Source organism: Pelophylax lessonae (assembly GCF_965119305.1).
Source record: "Pelophylax lessonae genome assembly, chromosome: 10".
Classification (NCBI taxonomy): Eukaryota; Metazoa; Chordata; class Amphibia; order Anura; family Ranidae; genus Pelophylax; species Pelophylax lessonae.
Window position 1 is genome coordinate 18925139 of NC_138777.1, and position 18522 is coordinate 18943660.

The window sequence follows — 18522 nt, forward strand, 5'->3', positions numbered from 1 at the left end:
CCTCCATCCTTCTTTCTTTTGTTCTTTCTTTCATCCTTTCTTTCTCCATCCCTCTTTCTCTATTACTCTCTTTCCCTCTCCCTCCATCCATCTTTCTTTCTCTCTCCCTCCATCCCTCTTTCTTTTTCTCTCCCTCCATCCCTCTTCCTCCATCCCTTTTTCTCTCTCTCTCTCTCCATCCCTCTTTCTTTCTCACTCTTGCCCCCCATGCCTCTTTCTTTTTCTCTCCCTCCATCCTTCTCCCTCCATCTGTCTCTCTCCTTCCCTCTTTCTTTCTCTCTTCCACCCTCCATCCCTCTTTCTTTTTCTCTCCCTCCATCCCTCTTCCTCCATCCCTTTTTCTCTCTCTCCCTCCATCCCTCTTCCTCCATCCCTTTTTCTCTCTCTCTCTCTCTCTCCATCCCTCTTTCTTTCTCACTCTTGCCCCCCATGCCTCTTTCAATTTCTCTCCCTCCATCCTTCTCCTTCCATCTGTCTCTCTCCTTCCCTCTTTCTTTCTCTCTTCCACCCTCCATCCCTCTTTCTTTTTCTCCCCCTCCATTCCTCTTTCTTTTTCTCTCCCTACATCCCTCTTTCGTTCTCTTTCTCTCTCCATCCATCCCTCATTCTCTCTCCCTCCACCCCTTCAAAGTATAGCAAATTTAATAAATAATTCATAGTGCTTTTGTACTGCGTCAATTCAGTCTGTAATTTCTTGTTTTTCAAACTCGTGTTATATTGTCCAAACATTGTGTTAATGTTTAAACACTGATTTTGTCGGAGGTACCAATAAATATCGCTTTATCGATAATTTGCATTTTTATTCTCATGGGTGATTGTGTAGGCGGGGCCCCAGTGCATTGCATTGCCCGGGGGCCTATAATGCTCTTAAGATGGCACTGCTAGGACCTCCTACTCCTCCAGACTGCCATTCATCCATCAGTAACATATCATATCAGACACGCCCCTTCTCCTCCTTATCTGAGGAGTGTGGTTGTTACTCTGCTCCGCCAGCATAGAGCACTTCAGTGTAAGAGAAGGAAGCTGTATTTTCTTTGAGAGAAAAAGGTATTTTAAGACCTAAAACTTCAACTGGGCTTTTTGGAGACTGAAAAAAAAGGACACATGCACACCAAAATCGGCCTCTTACAATTTCCTCCAGGGGAGTTGATCCAAAACGGGGGAAAAATAAAACTCATCTAGGCAAAGAAACTTCACTGAAAAAACATTTCCTTACAAAGTCACTTCAGTCCCCTAGATCAAAATATTATCTGCTTTGCCCACCTGCAGTGTACAATGACGGGACCGACGTCACTCTCCCCCTTCTGCCTGGCCAACTCCACATCATGCACCAGTTTCAAGAGAGGCGGAGCCTGATCTGGCGTCTTCTGATCTGGCCATGAGGTGTACCAGAAATGCTTCAGGATCCGTTCTTCCCCGTCACTCTAGGCCAATCATAAGTAATAAAACTGTTACTTTTTGGTAAAGGGCATCACAAAAACAACGCATGTGGCCTTACATGTGTTATAACAATATTTCCCTTTGTTTATACATGTTCATTTTCTTTTTCAGATTGCTAGAGGTGTTTAAGGGGGTTATAAAATGCTGGGTACCACATCCATAAAGTAACATGACAGAAGAAAATAATAAAAAAGGGGATTAGGTTCCCCACAAGGTAGTTATGTAAAAATCTAAATTTTATTCACATAGTAACTAAAACCTACATACATATGATAAGATCAGCCAACTGTTGGTATTGCATTGTTATATTCAGATAGGAAGAAAGCCCTCATTTAAGAGAGTACTCACACCCCTACCAGTATTGTAATTGCGTGTAAGACCTGAACCATATAAACAAGAACATCTTCTCAAACAGGTAAATGAATCAAAAATAAATAAATATATATATATATATATATATATATATATATATATATATATATATATATATATATATATATATATATTGAGGTGTGGGATTGTTTTTCAGGGCTTGGGCTTGGCCCCTTAGTTCCAGTGAAGGGAAATCTTAAGGTGTCAGCATACTAGGACATTTTGGACAATTTCATACTCCCAACTTTGTGGGAACAGTTTGGACATGGTCCCTTCCTGTTCCAACAGGACTGTGCACCAGTGCACAAAGACATGGCTGAGTGAGTTTAGGGTGGAGGAACTTGGCTGGCCTGCACAGAGTCCCGACCTTAACCCGATAGAATACCTTTGGGATGAATTAGAGTGGAGACTGCAAGCCTGCAATGTGCTTCAGGAAGAATGGTCAAACATTCCATAGACACACTCCTAAACCTTGTGGACAGCCTTCCCAGAAGAGTTGAAGCTGTTAAAGCTGCAAAGGGTGGGCCAACTCAATATTGAACCCTACAGGTTAAGACTGGGATGCCATTAACCACTTTACCACTGAGTACTGGAATAGTACTGCGGCAAAGTGGCACGATCCCGTCTGACGACGTAGACCTACGTCGCCAGACTCCTCCTCTGTAGGCGGCGCTCCCGCTGTTTTCATTCACAGCGGGAGTCGGGCCAGGGGAGGAGCAGCGGTGATCGCCGCTGCTCTGCCCCGATCATCGGGGATCTAGTGTGGAGATCCGCCCGCCTGTGTAAACACAAGCGGGCGCATCTCCTCAGTGACAGGGAGTGACAGATCGGAGTGTTCAGCATAGTTGAACCCTCGATCTGTCCCTGTCTCACACAGTCACCTCCCCCCCCACACGTCAGTAAGCACCAGGCATACATTAACCCCTCCCTCTCCAATAAAATTAACCCCTTCCCCGCCAGTGTCATTTTTACAGTAACAGTGCATATTTATAGCACTGATTACTGCAGTAATGTCACTGGTACCCCCAAAAGTGTCAAAAATGTCAGTCAAGGGTCCGATCTGTCCGCCGCAATGTCGCAGTCCCGCAAAAAAAAAAATCGCAGATCGCCGCCATTACTCGTTAAAAAAAAAAACACCAAAAATGACATAAATCTTTCCCTTTGTTAGTAAAACTTTTGCGCAAACCAATCAAAATACGCTTATTGCGATTTTTTTTTACCAAACATGGGTAGCAGAAAACAAATTGGCCAAAAATTTAAAAAAAAATAGTTTTTTACATCTTTTTTGGGGGGAATTTCATATAAAAAAAATGTTAAAAATATTGTTATTTTTTCAAAATAAACACTCTTTTTTTGTTTATAGCGCAAAAAGTAAAAATCGCACAGGTGATCAAATACCACCAAAAGAAAGCTCTGTTTGTGGGAAAAAAAGGACGTCAATTTCGTTTGGGTACGGCGTCGCACGACCGCGCAATTGTCAGTTAAAGTCGCACAGCGCCGAATCGCAAAAAGTGGCCTGGATGTAAGACAGCAAAATGCTCTAGTGGTAAAGTGGTTAAAGTTCATGTGTGTGTGTGTAAAGGCAGGCGTCCCAATACTTTTGGTATATTGTGTATATATATTCATATACATGCTTGAGAGTAGTTTTTCCTATTTATATGGTTCAGGTCTTACATGCAATTACAGTACTACTAGGGGTATGAGTACTCTCTTGAATGTGGTCTTTCCTTTTCTTTGTAAAATTTGTGGTTCTTGTTCCATTAGACTATACTACATAGGTAGGAGACGGTAAGTGCACCATACAGCAGGTAATCTATTTTTAAATATAGGGCCAGGAGTGCCTAGTAAGAATGTTCAGGTATCAATAATGATTATTATAAATTATTTAGAATATCCAATGGGTTTCCGAGAAAAAAGCTTCCCCACTTTTAGGGCTTTTAAAACTATTGTGTTGTTAAAACTGGATGGTGTTCATTAGACTGAGGTGTCAGTGTATCCTCATGGAGAAAAGTATTGCAGCCATAGTCAGTCATCGCCATCTCCACAAGGATACACCTCAGTTTAATCTAGCCCCAGAACAGACTATTAAACACAGAATCTATTAAACACCATACAGTTATAATTAAATAAAAATTTTAAGCCCTAAAACTAGAAGATGTTCAATAGATAACTGGTTTTGGATGCTGAAACTGGGGTGTTAGCATATCCTAGTGGAGAAAATGATGGCGAGTATGGCTGACATTCTCTTGAGGATATGCCGACACCTCAGTCTAATGAACAGCATATCTTTTAACCGGTCAGCCCCGTGCAGGCAAAGTGACGTATGGGTACGTCACTCGCCTGCGAGCCAATAGGGGGCGAGGGCGCGCCGCCGGAGGCCCGCTCCCGCCCCTGCTCGCTCACTGGGATCCCCGCGCGTGTGACCGGCGGACCCGATGTCCGCCGGTCACTCGCGATCGTCCGTTACAGCGGGAGAAAGGCAGGCGGCTAATGTAAACACAGCCGCCTGTCATTCTCCCCTGTGTAAGTGCAGAGATCATACGGTCCTGCTATGCAGGATCGTATATCTCTGTAGTTACACAAGCAGCCACATCCCTGCACAGTTAGAAGCACGCCCCTGGGGACACACTTAACCCCTCCTTCTCCAAAAAAGTTAACCCCTTCCCTGCCAGTGTAATTTTTACAGTAACAGTGCATATGTTTAGCACTGATTACTGTAGTAATGTCACTGGTACCCCCAAAAGTGTCAAAAATGTCAGTCAAGGGTCCGATCTGTCCGCCGCAATGTCGCAGTCCCGCAAAAAAAAAATAAAAAAAATCGCAGATCGCGCCATTACTCGTTAAAAAAAAATAAATAAAAATGACAAAAATCTTTCCCTTTGTTAGTAAGCGCAATAACTTTTGCGCAAACCAATCAAAATACGCTTATTGTGATTTTTTTTTACCAAACATATGTAGCAGAAAAAAAATTGGCCTAAAACGTTAAAAAAAATGTGATTTTTACATTTTTTTTTTTTGGGGAATTACATGTGAAAAAATGTGAAAAAAATTTGTTATTTTTGCAAAATTGTCGCTATTTTTTTGTTTCGATCAAAAAAATCGCACAGGTGATCAAATACCACCAAAAGAAAGCTCTGTTTATGGGAAAAAAAGGACATCAATTTCATTTGGGTACAGCGTCGCACGACCGTGCAATTGACCGTTAAAATCACGCAGTGCCGAATTGCAAAATAGGCCCTGGTCAGGAAGGGGGTAAAATCTTCCAGGGCTTAAGTGGTTTATTACACTTCATAGATTTTAATCCCTGAAGAAGGGAGATGCTTTTTTACCAAAACACATTGGTTTTCTTAATAATCACATTATACTGATCACTGAGCCATGTGACCATTCTTACTAGGTGCTCTCTACCCTATACTTAGAAAAACAGACCAATGAGGAGGCTGTCAGGCAACTAAATGCCATCAAGAAAAATACCATAAACTTTCAGTTATATGTGTGGGAAGAGAGTCCTCAGAAGTTAACATGGGTTTTTTTATCTTTTCTTCTGGTGGCCTAACTGACCAGTGGGGGAGTAAAGGGACGATCAGTATGTGTGGATCAGGGCCATCTTACCGAATGGGCATGCTGGGCAGTTGCCCAGGGGCCCCACTTGCCCGGGGGGCCCAGCCCCAGTCAGGCATTATTCCCGATTCCTGTGTGCATTCCGCTGCCAAACTTAGCAGGCTGTCGGCCCTGCGTTGCTGTGAGGCCTCTTGGCCCATGGAGGGGGAGCCCACAACTGCAGGAATGCCTGTCTGCCTCCACGGGAACCGGAACACACAGGACAGTTGAGTCTGACTCCCGTCCGTGTGTGTGTTCACCGGACCCAGCTGCCCAACTTGGAAGCTGTCATTAGCCTGGCACTGCTGTACCAATAAATATCGCCTTATTGATGATTTGCATTTTTATTCTCGTGGATGATGGTGTAGGCGGGGCCCCAGTGCAATGCATTGCCCGGGGGCCTATAATGCTCTTAAGATGCCACTGGTGTGGATGGCAAGGACACCATAAAGGTAAACCTGTTTCTTTGGCTTACCGAACTTGGAAAAGTGATATTTCTAACCACTAGAGGAAAGAAAGGAGAAGAAAGAAAGAAGAAAAAAGGAGGAAGACGAAGAAGATACATTTGTTCATCTAATCATATGTTTCTTCTCTTCTTTCACCTAGATTTGTAAACCTTTTCTGATGATGTGCTAGTAGTACAACCCAATAATTTTACTCACCTTTAAAGTCATGATTCTTAGCACATAGTCATCATCTGGAATGATGTCTGTTACGGTCACTTCTATTCCTTCATATGTAGCGTGTTTCTCTGGCCAGTATTCTGTACATTTCTAGAGAAGATGGCAGAAAATAGAAGACAATAGGTCAGCAGCCATATTATTTTGAAGTTGGAATATAGAAGTTGGTTGACAACTTTGAAGCAATTTTAGCTGCTGGGTTAATTTACTTCTCATTCCCTTCTGAATGCAAAGCTAACCTAAATCTGAAGACATCACACCACTGGGTAGAGGATGATATAACTAACTGAGACCATCCAGACTAGTTAAAATACTCCAGGCCTGCCTAGATGAAATGAAATCCCTGTGTGTATTTTCCCCTTCAAAAATGTGTACCTTTGGGATACCAGAAGATTTGGGAGGAAAGGAGAATGGAGGTCCTGATTCCACTACATAGAGCATTAGACCCCATTGGGAATACTGAGTCCACTTTTGGAGACCTACCTTACAAAGAGATATTGATAAGATATAGGGGTCCAGAAACAAGAAACAAAAATAGTGCAAGGTTTGAGTGATAAAACATATATGGAGAAACCTTTAATGAGGTTTTCCTATAATGAATTCACCAACCAGTCCCCGGAATAATAGCTGGTAGTAGTTGGTCACCTTGAGACAGACTGTAATATTGAAGACAATTTTGCAGGTTTTACGTATGATCTAATCATATGTTGCTTCTCTTCTTTCACCTAGGTTTGTAAATCTTTTCTGATCATGTGTTAGTACAACCCATTAAGCCACGTTTTCAGTTCTGAAAAAGTTGCCTGAAGAAGCTATGAAATGTCTTCAACATTACAGAAGATGTCCAATTGAATGTGGCTAGAAGCATCTGCACTTTTACTTCATTTTGAGCATATATGGCGGCCTGTGAGTAAAAGGAGGATCCATAGGAGCCCTACCTTCTCTGGCCAATATTTGAATTTGGTAAAGCATGTGGGAAAATGTGGTCTGCATAGACCTATACATCAAATGCTGTTTAGGACTTCACTATAATAAGAGAGCTATTTGAGTTCGGTAAGCCTGCATTCGTGGCCATCTGGTGGTGGAGAACCTGCTTGGTGTAGGAACACAGTTCAACACTTTGATGGTGGAACACTGCGAGTACAATTTCTTGCACAGTGTGAACTTTTCTCACATTCTTTGGAACTTTCTGTTTTTTTATTTAATTATTTGACTTTTAAGTTTTTAGCGCAACGCAATTGGTACACAGTGTGACTAACTACTACTATCTATTTCATGACTTGGTTAAATGAGAACCTTCACAGACACCTGGGATAATTCCTTACCCACCAGTCTAGTGATCTTTCCCTCTATAAGATCTCGGTGAACTCCTCTTTATACTACGTATGCACACCTCGGCCCTATTCATTCCCATAGTTATGTTATATACTCATGAGGCCCTCAAGCAGTTCCTTTATAGTTTGACTTACTTATAAGAATGGGGCCATAGTGCAGTATATATAGAAGCCAGCTTGGACCTTGTTGGAAGAAATATTGGTGGATCAAGGAGGACGGTAAGTATTATCTCAGGTTCTGCACTCAAGGAGTTGGAGGAATTAATTAAAAGCCAACTTTACTAATGATAAAGTTGTGCATTCTTAAGTACAGCCTCAAGGAAAGGAGTGAAAGGGGGGCCTCATTAAAACCTTTAAAAACATTAAGGGTGTGCATAAGGTTCGGGAGGGCAGAATATTCAATATAAGTATAAGAATACCCCTGGTATGCCCTTAAACTAAGAGTGGGGAAAGTTCAAGGGTAACCGTAGAGTAGTGGATGTTGGAATAGACTTCCAGCAGAGGTAATTTAGTAAACCAACAGTAAGAAAATGTAACCGCTTGCCAACCGTATAACTTACATAGATTGCGCCAAGGTGGCTCTCCTGTGCCAGTTTATGTACTAGTTACATGATCTGACACTTCCCGCAGATGCTGATCAGTGGGTGCTGATCAATGGATGACCCAATGGTCATCCATTGATCGGCACGCGCCAATCTACGGGAAGACACACAGGACAGAACCCTGCCTATGTAAACAGGGCAGAGCTCTGTCCTGTCAGCAGAGAAGTTATAGATTTTCTTTCTCCACAAAGCAGGTAATAAAATCCATTACTTCCCATAGTAAAAACACCTCATAGAAGTACACCAGAACACTGGTTAGGCACACATTTAACCCTTTGATCACCCTAGATGTTTAACCCCTTCCCAGGCAGTGTCATTAGTACAGTGACAGTACATATTTTTTTAGCACTGATCACTGTATTAGTGTCACTGGTTCCCACAAAGTGTCAGTTAGTGTCCGATTGTCCGCCGCAATATCGCAGTCCTGCTGATTGCCACCATTACTAGTAAAAAAAATAAAAAATAAATAAAAATTCTAGTATACAAACATAATAAGACCAGTCAATATACGCTTATTGGGTTGTTTTTTTTTTTTTTTTACCCAAAATATGTCGCAGAATACATTTTGGCCTAAATTTATGAAGAAGTTTGATTTTTTTACTTTTTTTTTGGATGGATATGTTTTATCACAGAAACTATAAAATATTGTTTTTTTAATTTATTTATTTATTTATTTTTTATAATTGTCGGTCTTTTTTGTTTACAGTGCAAAAAAGTGATCAAATACCAACAAAAGGAATCTCTATTTGTGGGGAAAAAAATGACATATATTTTATTTGTGTAGAGTGTTGCATAACCACGCAATTGTCAGTTAAAATAAAGCAGTATTGTATTGCAAAAAATGGCCTGGTCAGGGAGGGGGTAAATCTTCTGGAGCTGAAGTGGTTAAACATCCTTGGAATAAATATTGATCTATCATCAGACACAAATATTGAAAAAGGGCAGTCCTGATGGACCACTTGTTCTTGTACTGCTGTCAGTTGTCTATATTTCTATGTTTGTATGCCATCGATGTGCAAAAGATGAGATTTGTCAAACTGGGAGCACATACTTGATTTCTTGAGCTTTGATAGGAAAAGTCTAGTCTAGGCCTCTCAGAACTTCTGTTTTTTATAGTCATAGCTTTAGTGTACCAGACCTTCGCTTGTTTGCTAGAAATCTTTGTAGTCTGTGACCTATCCTTCCTAGTTAGGCACTAGGCTGTCAGGTCAATTTAGTTATTGTGGAGCTCCTCTGTAATCAGTGGAGCTGTTGATGATTGCACTGGGCTGGTCAGGGTCCCACAGGCTGCACAGTGCACACTCGATTGCTTCTCCCTGCTTTTTGGAAAGATCCAAACCATAGGAGTGGAGCAGGCTAAGTGGGCAGTTTGAATATTTATGAGGTCCCAACCAATTCCTGAGGGGGCGTGCCCAGAAGGTGGCTGGAGAGAACATAAATAGTCTGGGGCTTCATCAGTCAAGGTCCTTGTCCAGTAGAAGCACCTGGCCTGGAGGGCTGCTTCCCATACCTTCACTAGGAGCCAGCAAAGCCCCAACTACTCTGAGGAAGGAAGGAAGGAAGAAAGGAAGGAAGGAAGGAGAGAGAGAGAGAAAGAGAGAGAGAGAAAGAGAGCGGGGGGGGGGAGAGAGAGGGGAGAGAGGGGGAGGGGGGGGAGAGAGGGGGGGAGAGAGAGGGGAGAGAGAGAGAGAGGGGGGGATAGAGAGAGAGAGGGGGGAGAGAGAGAGGGGGGAGAGAGAGGGGGGGAGAGAGAGAGGGGGAGAGAGAGAGGGAGAGAGAGAGGGGGAGAGAGAGGGGGGAGAGAGAGAGAGAGGTGGGGGAGAGGGGGGAGAGAGAGGGGGAGAGAGAGAGAGAAAAAGAGAGAGAGAGGGAGAGAGAGAGGGGGAGAGAGAGAGAGAGAGAGAGAGAGAGAGACAGAAGCTGTCTAGCTCTGAGAGAGGCACCCAGGCACCAAAGGACTTGTGAGTACAGACCTGAGAACAGGATCTTGGTGGAAGCTGTTTGTTAACCACCTGTTGCCCTGAGACTGAGGTTCTCCTGGCCTGGGACATTGCTTTGGTGCCCCAGCGCTGTCCGTTTCCCAAGAACTGTAGCTAAGGGCCTTTTCAAGGAGATGTAGCTGTTAAGAGAGGTCGTCCTCTTACTACTGTTCAGCATTCAGAAGTATCCCACAGCTCCCTTTGCCCAAACCAAGTTACACTGCAACAAATTCAGAAAAAAACAGCCACCTTGACTAGCTATTGACCCAGAAGTGGGCATGCTACGTACTGCATGCTTGGCTGCTCTTACATTTTGGGAAAAAGTGGACCTGGGACATGATAGTGGGACCAGCCAGAGGGTCTGCGCTACACATGCGGGCTTGCAGGCCAATAATTCCCTACCCTTCCCATTTTTAGGTGTCCTTACTGCATCTTGGATAGATAGGAGGCTGCACATCACAAAATCCCATGACATCAGCTTGCAGTCTCGCCCACAAGAACATGTGAGATTCCCTGGAAGTTTATGGTAGCTTTTTTCGACTTTATTAGCAAAAACTACCCTTGAAATTATATTCAGGCTTCAAGGAATCCCTGCTATAAAATGATCACATCTATAGCTCTAGGTACATTAACATGATTCTTAGTTGTAAATACAGAAGAAAATAAAAGGATAAAGAATGACGTATTTACTTATTTTTTAAAATTAATAATAATGGCAAAAAAAAAACTACAGAGACTATGACATTGATGGTCATTGGGAGAAGGCCCCCCCTTATATCGCTGGTCAGTGGGAGGAGGACCCACTTACATTAGTAATAAGTAGAAAGAATGCCCTTTTACTTTAAAGACTGCCCATTGGAGGGTTGCCATTGTTACATATGAGCCACATAACCAGAACTAGAGAGCTTTTTGAAAGATTATCGTCTTTCCCTGTACTATCACTAAGTATTGAAGTCTTAGTGTCTCTTGGATATATCCACTGTTTTATACAGTAGGTGGTCAGTGTAGCTTTCCATTATATTGTTAATTACTGTTTCCAAGTCTCTGGCTGTGCCATGTATCATTGGTGCCAGAACTACACAAGTACCATCAGGCAGAAAATAAATCCACTACTGCTCAAGGAACCCCTGGCAATCTATGGAGAACCCTAAGGGTCTACAGAAAAACTGATTTGGGAATGCTGCTAGCAGGGGGGGTATTGGACCAGTGGGACAGCCCCCTATAGGTGTGTTTATGCAAAGTGTTTTGTGTTTTAACAAATCTTATGCCTAGCTTGCTCCTGTGGATAAGAGGTCAATACCCATAAGTGAAGACTGTATGAGTGGGCGGCGACTGTCAGAGGACGTATGAGAAATCTGGATTATGAGAATCTGAAAAAATTGAGGCACCTCATTGACTTCCTCGATGTTGGTAATCATGACGATGATGGGGGAACGTTCCTGCCAGACCATCTTCCAGAAATCTCCAACGGTGTTCACTGTGGGTCCCTGAGTGGCAATATAAACGTTCTCCTCTTCGCCGTAACCCTATGGCACAGAGCAAAAAAACATCAGAAAGATTGCTTGCAGCACAAGGACCAAGAGCCTATGGGCTCTTAGCAAAAAACTGAAAAATGCAGTAACATTTGTCACCAGCAGGTGGAAGAAGAGATACTTTTCAGTCACTCAGCATTGCCCTAAACTCAAGGGGAAGATGGGGAAAAATTCTTGTTATTATATTTCCAAACCAAGATACCGCGAAAGTCCAACCATTACCCCCCCCCCCCCCACCCCCCTTTTGGGGTTTTCCCCATCCCCTTGTTTTGAGACTGTTTTTTGGGACAACAGTCTCTGTCCTTCATTTGTTCCACTAAACTCAAGGGGGTTGATTTACTAAAGGACAATAGGCTGTTGCACTTTGCTAAGGAAATTGTACTTTGCAAGATAATTTGCCCCAGGGCACAGTGAACGTGTTGAAATTTCACTTCGCAAAGAAAACTCAATCATGAGCAAGAACAATAAAAAAATTAGTATATGATTGGATAATGGAAGTCAGCAGAGCTTCACCTTCGTCACCTTATCTGCCAAAAGATGTGAAAATCTGTGCAGCCAGTCTTGTGATCCAGGCAACTCTGCAAGATGGCAGAGACGGGTCCTGGACCTCTCTGGAGGTTACGCAGGAGTTTACTGTCTCCATTGCAAAACTTCTACTCATACATGGCCATCAGCCTTCAGCAAGGTTTTTATAACTGAGGCTGAGCAACCTGCCTCCCCTAGCCTTCTCCTCTCAATCTCCAGGCCGCAAGATGAAGCCTGGTAGGATTTGCGTGACACAAATGACCTTGCTGGAGGAGATCTGGTATCCCCGGTAGTAGGATTGGAGGTTCCAACGCCAAAACCTGTAGTAGTGGGAACCACAGCCTGCGGGGCTAACAGGGAATGATTGCTATCACCACCTCTGGGTGTTTGCCTATTCTGTTGAGTAACATGGGAAATATAGGCAAGGCTTTTTTTCAGCGGGAATGCGGGGGAACGTAGTCTGAATGTATGCAATGGCAAGGGGGTTCTGGGGTCAGTGGAGTGAGCTGAAGGGCCTATTGATGCTGGCTGCTGGGGGATCTATTGTTGCTGGGGTGAATCTATTGCTGCTGGAGGGCATTTTGTTGTGGATGGGGCTATTGTTGCAGTGAAGGATTTATTGTTGCTTGGGGGAACTATTGTTGCTGGGGGGCTATTGTTGTTGGGGAGAGTCTATTGTTGCAGGGGAGGATTTATTGGGGGGGGGGGGGCGATTGTTGCAGGGGAAGATTTATTGTTGCTGAGGGGATCTATTGTTGGGGGGAGGAGTCTATTGTTGCTGATTCCAGGGGATCTATTTTACTGCTTTTCTAGTTATCATTACAAATTCCATACAAATTACCTAGAACCACAACATGATAATTGGTTCTGTATTCTCTAAAAGGGGGGGTACTGGGTGGTAGAGGGTGGAACCAAAGGACAGCGCTCGGGGGTGGGTAGTGGGTGGAGACAAGGGGTGACTCAGAAGGGGGGGGGGAGCCCTGAATATAGGTATTGGTGGGGATACAAAACCTACTACTCATACAAGGCCTTCATTTGTAGTTTTGTATAGAAAGGACACACATTAGGGGGAATTTATTAAAACTGGAGCGTGCAAAATCTGGTGCAGCTCTGGACAGAAACCAATCAGCTTCCAGGTTTTGTTTGAACAAGCCAAACTTAGAAGCTGATTGGCTACCATGCACAGCTGCCCCAGATCCTTAGTGCTCCAGTTTTAGTAAATCTCCCCCATTTTTTGCGTATTTAGCACATTTTCAGCATTTTTGTTTTCCAATGATTTAAAGCTACTGTTCAGACAAACAGCTAAATGCACCAATGATATTTTACCTGCCACAGCATTTCTGTTCCCAGCTTTCCGGTCCTGAGATTTACACAACTCTGACACCCAGCAGCAGCCCTGTCTACCAGTCTAGGTGACCTTATCTTTTTTGCTGCAGTTAACTAACACTTATAGGTCCTGTCCCACCCCCAGTCTGTGACTGGACAGTGAAAGAGAAGAAACAGACTGATGAGCTCTCTGTTACTCTGCACTCTCCTCCTATCAGCCTGCAACTTGTTAGCACTGTGGCCTGTGCTTCTTCCCCCTCCCCCAGTGAGAGCTCTACTGTTCAAGGACTGAAAAAGGCTGATACAGGTGACAGCTGGCATTGGGTGAGGTGGTGAGAAAGGACAGTGATGTCACAACCTCTACCTTGTCCAATCAGAGACTGCTTTTGTAGCACCCCTCTGACAACCCAAAGGCAAGATAGCACCTTCAGAGGCCAGGTGCAGACTAACATTTCCGTCCCAGGGCTGAGTCAACGGCTAAAATAGGGGGACCAAGAAAGGATAGTGGGTGCCGGTCACTTTTGTCTTTTTAGGGTTTTATTGCAGAACGGTTAAAGAGGTAAAGGTTAGGGGTCCCAGATACTGTAGCAGATAACCTACAGACTCTCCAGATCAATGTTCAGCTTCCCAGTGTCAGAACCCTGACACAACACTGTAAGCACGTTCCCAAATTTCAGTGCATCCTCCAAGTGAGTCACTAGGCCCTTCTGAGAGACCAGCCTTCTTTCAGGCTCTCTCCAGCAAGGGCCTCCCCTGGGTCTCCTCCGTGGCACAGCTTCCTCCAAACCAGGCAAGACAGCTTCAGGACCACTTCAGCACACGTTAAGCCCAAAAACAGGCTATGGGGCCTAACGGCAAAGCTCCATCCAGCAGCACCTCCCTAGGCTTCAGAGAGAGAGAGAGAGAGAGCACATGGCCTGTCCCAAATATTTATATCCTATCCTAGCATGCACCAGTGGCATAACCCTCCTACTGGATTGGCTGAAAAAAATATAAATATTCCTTTAGTTTTGTTTGTGAAATCTCATACTATGACCAGTGACACCAGTGACATCTACTGGTGATAGTTAGAAACCACAAGCCAACTTAAACTAAGGGAAAAACCAAATGAAAAACTTTACAATTAGTCTGAGCCAACTACAGCCCAGCCAAAAACTAAATTGACATAATAGTACTCATTTAGGACAAGGGGGCTACACTTTGCTGAGAAAATGCAAAGTGTTCCCTAAATGGCGCAAGTTCTGAGCGAGCAGGGCAGTTACCCAGCATAGAACCTGGAAGCTAGGGGCAATCACTGTAGTAGTTGTGCCTAATACAGTGATTTTCAGCTTTCACAGGGATTAAGCAGGTCTAATGTAACTGCAAACAAAAAAAAAAAAAAACATACCTGGAATTCATCTTTAACCTCTTGCTGACTGACCTATAGCAATTTTACTGCTATAGGGCAGCAGTTCTGCGCAAGATCACGTATATATGTGATCCTGCACTCCCGCCTGCAGGGGGTGCACACTCGCCACGGGTGGGCCGCTTCTGCTGTAATAATTTACAGTAGAAGCCAATCTGTGGGTGCCGGGCACTCGATGTCCTCCGGCACCCGCTGATCATCGGTAAACTACACAGAACGGGGATCTGCCTATGTAGACAAGGCAGATCTCTGTATTGACAGGGGGAAAGGGGTGGACTTTGTTCACCTGCAAAGAAGGGACTAGAATCAATCTCTTCCCCTAGTAAAAGCAGTACATATAGTACACAAAAACACTGGCTAGGCACACAGTTAACCCTTTGATCACCATAGAGCAGTGATGGCGAACCTTGGCACCCCAGATGTTTTGGAACTACATATCCCATAATGCTCAACTACACTGCAGAGTGCATGAGCATCATGGGAAATGTAGTTCCAAAACATCTGGGGTGCCAGGGTTCGCCATCACTGCCCTTCCCTGCCAGTGTCATTAGTACAGTGACTGTATATTTTTAGCACTGATCGCTGTATTAGTGTCACTGGTTCCCGCAAAGTGTCAAAAGTGTCATTTAGTGTCCGACTGTCTGCTATATCACAGTCCCGTTATCAGTTGCTGATCGCCGCCATTACTAGTATAAAAAAAATATTCCATAAATATATACCATAGTTTGTAGATGCTAAAACCTTCACGTAAACCAATCAATATACACTTATTGGGATTTTTGTTTTACTAAAAATATGTAGCAGAACATATATTGGCCTAAATTTATGAAGAAATTTGATTTTTTTAATCATTTTATTGGATATGTTTTATAGCAGAGAGTAAAAAATATTGTTTTTTATTCAAAATCGGCAGTCTTTTTTTTGTTTATAGTGCAAAAAATAAAAAACGCAGAGGTGATCATATAACAGAAAATTTTATACTTAAATTATACTTAATTTTATAAGTATAAAAAGGTAAGTATAAATTTAAGTATAAAGTATTTAAATATAAATTTAAGTATAAAATGTTATATTTAATTTTATACTTTTCCTTTCCTGATGCATAAGCATAACAGCATACACGTATGGGTATAGGCTCCGCCCCTCACCAAATCAGGACTTGTTATACTATATAAAGGAGTCGCCTCCCCAAAGGCGGCATTCTTGTAACCAGACTCAAATATGAAGCCCCCAAGGGAGGGACCTGTATTCTCTCATGCTTATGCATCAGGAAAGGAAAATTACCGTCAAGTAAGTATAAAATATTCTGTTTTCCTGACACAAGCATGACAGTATACATGTATGTGATGTAGCACCAGGGGAGGACTGGGCCAGGGGGCAGGGAGGCAATTGCCCCCCTGGGCTGCTCTGATGCCCCATAAAAAGGCTTCACTGCATCTGCCACAGACATGCCTAAAGGATTCCTGGTGAAGGGAAGTAAAAAGTCCCTGCAGCTGACCTACTGAGTGTGGGATGAAGACAAGGAAAGAGCGCAGCTCTGTCTGAGCAGAGGCCGGTTCCATGCCCCACTTGAGACTCTCCTTCCCCCGTCCAGCCCTGACCGAGCTTTCCCAGCTCCCTCCAATCAGCCTCCACTGGCCAGGTCCGAACCCGGATTCAGCTGGTGAGTAGAGAGTACCTGGAGCGGAGCTTCAGCAGGAATTGGGGTTTAGGAGGAGGCTGGGAAAAAGGAGAGTGGGACGGAGGCCGAATCGCTGCACCATGGGCCTCTGGTTTGTACTTGCTCCTTGGGCCGAAAGTTGCCAGTCAGCCCCTGGGCATAGCCAATGTAGGCCATGGCCTAGGGTGGCAGGGCTTCCAGGACCAGAACGCAAACATTCAAGTTGTTGACTGGCAGCAAGACATTTCTGAGGGTAACCAGTAGTGATCGACCAATATAGTTTTGGGAGTGGGGCCGAGTCGCTGCACCATGGGCCTCTGGTTTGTACTTGCCCCTTGGGCCGAAAGTTGCCAGTCAGCCCCTGTGTAGCACGCCCAAAAAAAAACACAAGGGAGGGTATGCTGAAGTATTTTATTCATTGTTAACTCTGGCCAGTACAGAACGACCAAACTCTACAGTAGTTAAGGCTGCTGGATATACGTTATAGTGAGTCAAAAATGTGCTATATTTAGACCTTGTTGCAGCTCTACATATTATTTCTGGGGATACACCCTTGAATCCTGCACAGTTCAGTGACCTCTCACACTGATTAGAGGTTTTAAACTTCTTGCCTCATAAGCCCTCTTGATGGCCTTGACCAGCCCCAACTGGGATGATGGACAGGTTTTCTGTTCTTCTGAAAGAGGCTGTTCTCTGTATGTATATTTCCAAGATAGACCCGACATCTAACTCGTGCATCTGATTAGATGATTCTCTCTGCATTGTTGGGAGAAAGATGTCTTGTTTCCAATGAATGTTTCCTTCGGCAGATGTTGTGGCAGAGTTCTTAATATCACTCTATCCGGTAAGTGGCAACAATAAGGAGGTTTGTATCCTAAGGCCTGAATATCCTAAATTCTTATTCCTGATGTAATGGCAGTGCGGAAAACTGCTTTCATTGTTATATTCCACAACAAGGTTGCTTGGTCACCTGAAAAAGGAGGTTGGGACATCTGTATTACCACCTGTAAGTCCCACAAAGGAACAAACGACCTTCTTTGAGGACGAACTCTACTGCAAGCTTTCAAGAATTGGCGCACTAACTGCTGGATTGCCCATCTTACCCCTGACAAGGCCAAAAGGACTGAGACTTGGACTCTGAGTGTGTTTGCCTGTAGGCCTATTTCAAGGCCTATTTGAAGGAATTCTAGCACCTGTGATTCCCTTGGCACTAATGGGTCGAATCCTCTGTACTCGGCGAAGGTGGCAAACTTTTTATATATAGTAGGTACTGTTCATCGTTGCCGCTCTTGCTTTCAGCAAGGTTTCGATAACTGAGGCCGAGCAACCTGCCTCCCCTAGCCTTCTCCTTTCAATCTCCAGGTCGCAAGATGAAGCCTGGTAGGATTTGCGTGACACAACTGACCTTGCTGGAGGAGATCTGGTATCCCCGGTAGTAGGACTGGAGGTTCCAAAGCCAAAGACTGTAGTAGTGAGAACCATGGCCTGTGGGGCCAACAGAGAATGATTGCTATCACCACCCCTGGGTGTTTGCTTATTCTGTTGAGTAACATGGGAATTATAGGTATTGGTGGGAATACATATACTAGGGTACAGATCCATACGTAGCTGAGTGCATCCACTGCTTCCGCCTGTGGGAATTTTGCCCTCCCTAAGAAACGTCTGCATTTCCTGTTGGTCGGGGATGCCATTAGGTTGAGGTCTGGATGACCCCACTGACAGCAAATCCACTGGAAGACTGACTGGTTCAGTGCCCATTCGTTGTTGTCCAATGTAATTCTGTGGAGCTGTTATGTAAGTGGCTGATAGACTTGACACATTCTGTTGAGCCCAGTTCATAATGGGCGCGACCTCCGCTAGGAGTGCTTGACTCCTCGTTCCTCTTTGGCGGCATACATAGGCGCCTGCTGCCCTGTTGTCAATCTGGAGCATTACACTGGTCCCTCTGACTTGATCTTGGAATGCTTTTAGAGCTTGGAAGGCTACCTTCAGTTCTAATACATTGGAAACTTCCTTCCGTCTGCTTCTCCACTGGCCCTGGGCTAGATGCCTGTTGCAAAGTGCTCCCCA

The 18522-nt window shown here is 44.0% G+C and overlaps 1 protein-coding gene across 1 annotated transcript in view; it reads right to left on the reverse strand.

Moving 5' to 3' along the window:
- PTPN5 (protein tyrosine phosphatase non-receptor type 5) overlaps window positions 1-18522 on the reverse strand; it is a 147774-nt gene that overhangs the window by 12843 nt on the left and 116409 nt on the right. The window contains exons 9-11 of the mRNA XM_082269989.1: window positions 11393-11530; window positions 6075-6185; window positions 1264-1424 (exon numbers count right to left, since the gene is read on the reverse strand). Coding sequence (XP_082126115.1) covers window positions 1264-1424; window positions 6075-6185; window positions 11393-11530 — 410 coding nt within the window. The remainder of the gene's footprint in view (window positions 1-1263; window positions 1425-6074; window positions 6186-11392; window positions 11531-18522) is intronic.